The sequence below is a fragment of the Sinocyclocheilus rhinocerous genome, unplaced genomic scaffold (assembly GCF_001515625.1).
Source record: "Sinocyclocheilus rhinocerous isolate Xijiao unplaced genomic scaffold, SAMN03320098_v1.1 scaffold742, whole genome shotgun sequence".
NCBI classification, from domain to species: Eukaryota; Metazoa; Chordata; class Actinopteri; order Cypriniformes; family Cyprinidae; genus Sinocyclocheilus; species Sinocyclocheilus rhinocerous.
Genome location: NW_015641116.1, coordinates 1,673,911 through 1,681,361, shown reverse-complemented (window position 1 = coordinate 1,681,361; position 7,451 = coordinate 1,673,911). Strand labels below are relative to the sequence as shown.

General features: G+C 35.0%; 1 protein-coding gene across 1 annotated transcript in view; it reads right to left on the bottom strand.

Annotated features, from left to right (window-relative positions):
* Positions 1–365: 365 nt before the first annotated feature.
* The window catches only part of LOC107754652 (phospholipid scramblase 1-like), a 10,344-nt gene continuing 3,258 nt past the window's right edge, over positions 366–7,451 (bottom strand). Inside the window, exons 2-13 of the mRNA XM_016571190.1 lie at positions 5,086–5,265; positions 4,791–4,913; positions 4,251–4,546; positions 4,105–4,112; positions 3,932–4,023; positions 2,994–3,164; positions 2,637–2,701; positions 2,504–2,546; positions 2,126–2,325; positions 708–869; positions 416–577; positions 366–380 (exon numbers count right to left, since the gene is read on the bottom strand). Of these exons, the coding sequence (XP_016426676.1) occupies positions 366–380; positions 416–577; positions 708–869; positions 2,126–2,325; positions 2,504–2,546; positions 2,637–2,701; positions 2,994–3,164; positions 3,932–4,023; positions 4,105–4,112; positions 4,251–4,546; positions 4,791–4,913; positions 5,086–5,265 (1,517 nt within the window). The remainder of the gene's footprint in view (positions 381–415; positions 578–707; positions 870–2,125; positions 2,326–2,503; positions 2,547–2,636; positions 2,702–2,993; positions 3,165–3,931; positions 4,024–4,104; positions 4,113–4,250; positions 4,547–4,790; positions 4,914–5,085; positions 5,266–7,451) is intronic.

Below are 7,451 nucleotides of genomic sequence, written 5' to 3'. Positions count from 1 at the left end.
AAAAACTGAGCCTTTCAGTTAGAGAGCCAGGGACAGGATGGAAAATGGTGGGATATTATTAAATTTATACCCACTTTACATATATTTTTTTTAAAAGGAAGGCATTTTAAAATCCCTTTAATAATTTTAGAAATAAATTTCCACCTTTTTCAAAGAACATGATGTCCTATGAGAAGAAAAGGAAAGAGAATGAAGAGAGATCAGTCCAAACAAGAATCAATACTATAATACTACATATTTTAACACAACTGCATACTGTTGATATTTTATTAATTGATGTAATTTCATACTATACTGTGCCAAGTCTAATTCATTTCCAAAACAGTTCAAAATATCAGCTCCGAATGAACTTCCAATATTTACAGTTAGACCGCAATGTCCTGTGAATCACCAAAGTCATTTGCTTAATACTCACAATAAGGAGGCAAGCACCTAAAAGTACAGCCTTCATATTAACATCCATGTCCATAGGGAACTGGATACAAAAGTTGGTGGCATCACTGATGCATTTCTTAATGAAACCACTCCGTTGTTTTGTGATTCGACCAATAGACTGTTCACCAATCATGCCTTTTACCTAAAGACAGACCTTCTTAGTGGTGCAAAAGACGTGTAATACTAACATCAAATGCAAAACACCTTAACACGGGTTTAAGTCTAAAAAATTATTTCATTATTGCTCTCATTTTGTCTGAAATAAATGTTACCTCAAAATTTATGTCACCACAGCATTTGAGTGGAAGGAAGGGTCCCCGGATCTTCAGTAGTACCTCATTGTTGGGGCCCAGGATGGAGAATTTTGGTAAAAAGCAGGACCACTCCTGTTTCACATAGCCTATGGTTACTCCAGGTGGAGCCTGTACTTCAATCTGAGGGTGGAAAATTCACATCAATTAATAAATAAGAAAAGAAAATATGTGAAAATGTGTGCAATCAGACAAAGTTATAAGACACTTTAGGTGTGCAGGTGATTCAAGAGCACTGAATAGAAATTTATAGCAGTTTCCAAATGTCTTAATAGCAGTGCCAAATCCATCTCCACTCTAAGTGATTTAAGTGTACATTTAAATTACTTACACAAAAAGAACAGGGTATGTGGCTGTGTAGGAGTGACAACAAAAAATCTTGATTCTGAAGTATGGAATATTAAATAGTGAATCGAATAACTCAAATACTGATAGACACATGCCCAAGAAGCGTGTAAACACACAGCTAAAAATAGAGCGCTGTCCATCTCATGCTAAATCAGTTTAACCCCTGTACCACTGTCCCATGAAAAGAATTAGCTCAAATCCCTGCACAGCTGCTTGCAAGTATGTCCTTAAAAACTCAACAACTAAATCATATCATATCCCCATTCATACCAAGATTAGTTTCAAATTACCCTTCAAATTGCTATCTTCAACCTTTAACTGCATAATTAGGAAAAATGGAAATATACATTTTAAGTGGTTGCAAATATGAAAAAAAAAAATCTAGTCTTAACAGCCAGCAACATTGTATGGGTCTACAAAGTTTTTTTTTTTTTAAAGCATTCACGAAACAGCTTCGAACTTGCTTGTGAGCAGCTCAATCCCTCACTAAACCATCAGTCATTTTTTAAAATGAACTGGAAGCTGAAATATATAGGCTTGTGTTGTATATAGGCTTAACTGTTTTAAATTCATTTTAAACCTCTTAAATCAATTTTTAAATCATTTTCAAAGTTTTAAATTCCTTGTTTTATTGTTGTGATTATTATTTTTATTTTTTTTTATAATTTTTTCATTTCTTTTATGTAAAGCACTTTGAATTACCATTGTGTATGAAATGTGCTATATAAATAAACTTGCCTTGCCTTGCCTTGCCTTTACATCTCATGCTGTAGTTTATAAACAGCCCTTCATTACAGCACATAGTTGTGACTTGATAAAAGCTAAACCATACAAATCTTTAATAAGCAATTATGTAAATTGTCAACTAAATAATTTCACTGATTTCAATGATATTTCATTCTAGGTCAAAAAATTACTTGTCGTTTTTTTGTCTGAGGCCCAGTATGTTGGAGTTCCTTTCAAAATTTGCATACATTTTTTTTATTTAGCTACTACATTAACCTTGATAAAACTGATAAAGTCTGTTCTACCTCTTGCAGGAAGCAGCGCATTGGTCTGTCCATCTGAATGACCTCTTGGCCCATGTTGTCTGTAATTCGCATTTTAAAACCACGTGCTGAACCAAAGATATTACGTACAAAGCAGTTACTCTTTTCTTTGGCATGGTAGATCTCTTGCCCAATGCTGTTCTTGATCTCATACTGGTTGTTAGTCTCAAAGCCAGTAAGCACTGTAGACAAGTATGATCATAGTTTGTCAGATTAAAATATCTCTTCTGTTTAAACAGGGTAAAAGTATGCAATCTTTTAGGAATCATCAAAGTGTTAACAGAAATGTTTTCAAACATTGGCAGTGCTCTAACACACTTAATAAAAATGAACAAAAAGGACTAATATAAGAAGACTCACTCTCTATACACGCCATTTTTTGGTGAACAAGTATTTGGTCAATCTGAAATGCACAAAAAAATACCAGGTAGTAGTAACCAGACATGACACTTCCAGAAAGATATATTGATAGAAAGAGAGAGGTAAGCCCCACCTGAGCAAGGTATTCGAGACCAGGTGGTACTCCATAAAGTTGAACTAGTGGTGGAACTGCAGGTGCTAGAGATGTTTGTGAGGAGGATGGAGATACACCATCATTAGACTTGCATTGTCTTTACAGCATTAATGTGCATTAAGTACATACACACTATTCAACAAAGTGCATAGGAAAATATGAACTTAGTCTATTTTGGTAAGTACAGATTTGACTTCAGTTGAGCCGTTTAACTTGTTTAGAATTAATTGAATTTGATGTTGTTAAAGTTTAACTTCCTTCCAACTTCAAAATAAGTAACATTTCTTATATCTTAATATTAAATAACACTCAGATATACGTTTATTCTAGGTTTACCTGCATATGGCTGAACATGGTGAGGTGCAGGATTACTTGGATCAAACTGATTCAAGACTGGCTGAACTGGAGGTGGTTGACTCACTGACTGAAGTTCTATGGCTGGAGGAGCCGGTGCAGGAACTTCTGACTGAGGCATGAGATTTGGAAGGTTGTTTTGGACGGGATGACCTAGTTTAAGACAATAATCAACATTTTTGTTTTTATTGATTTGTGTTCTCGTTTGTATTGATGTACTCCTTCCTATGTCACTGGATGAACTGACAACAAAGGACATTTGAAAATTGTTAACTTTTATTGTATATGGAAAGAAAAGCCTTTGTTTTAGTTGAACATTTTAATATCTAAATATGTCATTCACATAGACATTTATTATTTTTCCCTGCATATGACTGAACCTGGTGAGGTGCTGGATTACCTGGACTAGACGGATTCATGACTATCTGAACTGGAAGTGGATAATTGCCCGGCTGGAGCCCTGCAAGCGGAGGAACCTGCCCATGTACTACATAACCTCCCACAGGATAAGTGGAAAGGTGCTGTCCTGGCTGAGGCATTGGATTTGGAGATTGATTCATGACTGTCTGAACTGGAAGTGGTTGATTCTGTGGCTGGAGCCCTGTAGCTGGAGGAACCGGTCCAGGTCCTGCTGTCTGAGGTATGGCATTTGTAGGGTAGTTTTGGACTGGATGGCCTAGTTTAAGAAAAAACAATTGAGAGTGAAAGTAAAAGCCTTGAAAGTTTAAAGAATCTAGTTAGTACAGTAACATAACATTTCTTCTTTATGTGGCACTATTTGTATTGATGTGATGTGTATTGTATTTGAAAATATTAACATTTATTGTCTATTTTGAAAAATAGAGCCTTTTAGTTAAACATTTGAACATCTAAATGTTATGTAACACTCAGATATATACGTACATTTATTCTACACTTACCTTTATAAGGCAGAATCAGTTGTGGCACTGCATTAATTGGAGCAGACATATTCATGACTGGCTGAACTGGAGGTGACTGATTCTGGGATGACCTAGTTTAAGACAATAATCAACATTTTTGTTTTTATTGATTTGTGTTCTCGTTTGTATTGATGTACTCCTTCCTATGTCACTGGATGAACTGACAACAAAGGACATTTGAAAATTGTTAACTTTTATTGTATGTGGAAAGAAAAGCCTTTGTTTTAGTTGAACATTTTAATATCTAAATATGTCATTCACATACACATTTATTATTTTTCGCTGCATATGACTGAACCTGGTGAGGTGCTGGATTACCTGGACTAGACGGATTCATGACTATCTGAACTGGAAGTGGATAATTGCCCGGCTGGAGCCCTGCAAGCGGAGGAACCTGCCCATGTACTACATAACCTCCCACAGGATAAGTGGAAAGGTGCTGTCCTGGCTGAGGCATTGGATTTGGAGATTGATTCATGACTGTCTGAACTGGAAGTGGTTGATTCTGTGGCTGGAGCCCTGTAGCTGGAGGAACCGGTCCAGGTCCTGCTGTCTGAGGTATGGCATTTGGAGGGTAGTTTTGGACTGGATGGCCTAGTTTAAGAAAAAACAATTGAGAGTGAAAGTAAAAGCCTTGAAAGTTTAAAGAATCTAGTTAGTACAGTAACATAACATTTCTTCTTTATGTGGCACTATTTGTATTGATGTGATGTGTATTGTATTTGAAAATATTAACATTTATTGTCTATTTTGAAAAATAGAGCCTTTTAGTTAAACATTTGAACATCTAAATGTTATGTAACACTCAGATATATACGTACATTTATTCTACACTTACCTTTATAAGGCAGAATCAGTTGTGGCACTGCATTAATTGGAGCAGACATATTCATGACTGGCTGAACTGGAGGTGACTGATTCTCTGGCTGAAGCCCAGCAGGTGGAGAAGCTGGATCAGGACCTAAATGAAAGGTGAAAAACTTTCTAGTTAGTATAGTAAATTAAAAAAATCTGTTTGAGCCACTATTTGAATTTATATGTGTATGTAAGTGGATTTAGTACAGCCTAACTGTCATGTTGCTGAGTTTAATTTCCTTCCATCTTCTGAAAATGTACATTTATTGTATGTTTACCTCCATGTGGCTGAACCTGGTCATGTGCAGGATTACTTGGATCAGACTGATTCATGACTGGCTGAACTGGAGGCGGTTGATTCACTGACTTAAGTTCTGTGGCTGGAGGAGCTGGTGCAGGACCTTCTGGTTGAGGTATGAGATTTGGATGTTGGTTTTCAGTTGGTTTTGGTGGACAGTCTGGTTTAAGACAATTTTCAATAAAACTGAGTCACTCTGGTATGGATTTTCTTGCAGTCTGAATCACTGAATGACCAGACATCTCTGGCTTTCAGATCATAGACATCCGTCTTTACAATCTGCACGATTGTGCAAGAGATGCCAAAGTGAGCCTTAAGATGTTCATTGAATAACCACTTTAATTTTGTCTGTTCATTCAACAAAGCTGTCATACGGCATACTTTTAGGATCAATGCCTTTTCTGATTGATGTGGAACTTGTTGGTTAAAAGGTGATACTTATTCAGTGATGCATACAGCAAAGAAAACAAGAAAAAAGAAAGCATAAGACAGACAGTCGACAGACAAAAAAAACATACTCATAACTTGTTGCAAACATTCTATACTGTAGAATATGGTCAAACATGTTATTGCGCATTCCATTCCTTCATCTTCTTGATTTTAATTTTTAAATTGAAAAAAAAATTATCTTGGCCATTGAAACAAGACAAATCGCTATATAAGATAAATCACCTAGCAACAGGATGTGTATCACCTGCTGCAGAGAAAAAACTAGCACAGTAAAACTGTGATTGTTAACTGAATAAATGGAGGTAATTTAAATTACTAGAATTATTTGAAACAAATAAAACTTCAGTACCTGGTACTGAGATGTTGAAGACCTTTTGTTAGAGAAGCAGCACAGCCACTATGGTGATGGAGGAAAAGTAAATGAAGTTTAAGTTGTACACAAAAATTTTTTTCCAACAACTACAAAGACCAAAGGTAAATGATCACTTACCTATCAAAACTCTGAACAAAGTCTTACCTCTTGGGATGGTCCACAAAAGGGATGTTCTGTAGAGAACGTCCTTGGTGTTGGAATGATTGTCTGGATACAGGGATCAATACGATTTTGGGATTTTCTTCTGTTAACATGGAGATATCTGTGCTTGTGGCGTTATCCCATACATGTATTTATGGTTTCTGTTTTCATAGTATCTCCTCCTCTTTTCTTACATATTTAAATTAACAACCTGAGAAAGGTGTACCACTTTTTTTAAAAGATCATATTACACATACCTCACTATGTAGCAGAAAAAAATGTGACCCATGAGACTTTAACATACCTACAAAGCACCACAATTTTAATGTCTGTCAGTCTGTCTGCATGTCTTATTTTGATGTAATTTATTATATAATGTTATATAAAGTGTTGCTGTAAAATCTTGATCTGATCTAAATTGATTTTGGTCATATTGGATACCCCAAAAATGACTTAATGATTTATCTAATGTTTTTGTGATAATCCTGTGAAATATGAACCCGGGAAAGCCGTTGTAGATAAACAGAAACAAGTGCATCTTGTTGACATCAGTTAGCTATTGTTAAATTTCCAAGCATGATTTAATGTGAATTATGTTCAAATTAACCAGAAAAAAAACCTGGGTTGTTGAAATGTCTATTGTAAATACTAATCTGCATGTGTGTGTATTAAGGCAAGCCATTTGAGTGTACATTTTAAGTTAATGCACCTTTCCTTATTTTGCTTAAAAAGAGTGACAGACATTATTGATCTTATTGTTCTTTAAGCACTGTAAAATTGCAAATGATGGTTATTTTAGCTTAAGTCTACATCTGAAGTCCTTCATTTGGCTACATATTAGGGGTTTTGCAACAATAGATGCAGTAAAATAATCACACAAACCACCAACAGAATATTATACATTTATTATGCATGTTACACTAATATTGCATAAACAAACACATACACAAGAAGACACATATGCAAGTATATATATATACTGATTAAGCATGCACTGTAAAAAATGACCGTGAATTTAATGGTAAAAGACTGTAAAAATGCTACAGTAAAAACCTGTTAAATGGTTAACGGTAAATTCCCCTACTATATACGGTGAAAAACTGTATTGGACATTACATGTAATTTTACAGTAGTATACCGTTTTTGGAAGTGAAAAATATAATTCTTTTTCATATAATTTACAGTGAATAACCGTAAATTGACATTCCCAGAATTCCCTGCATTACATTTCAAATTTGATGTTTTTTTGTTGAAATAACTATGTTTCTTCTTAGTTTTTTCTTATCAGTTTTGTATATTAGGGTTGTGTGTTACACCTAATGTTGTTAAATGAATGTTTATTGCATTATTTCAGTTTCACGTGTGTTACCATGATGGTGTTT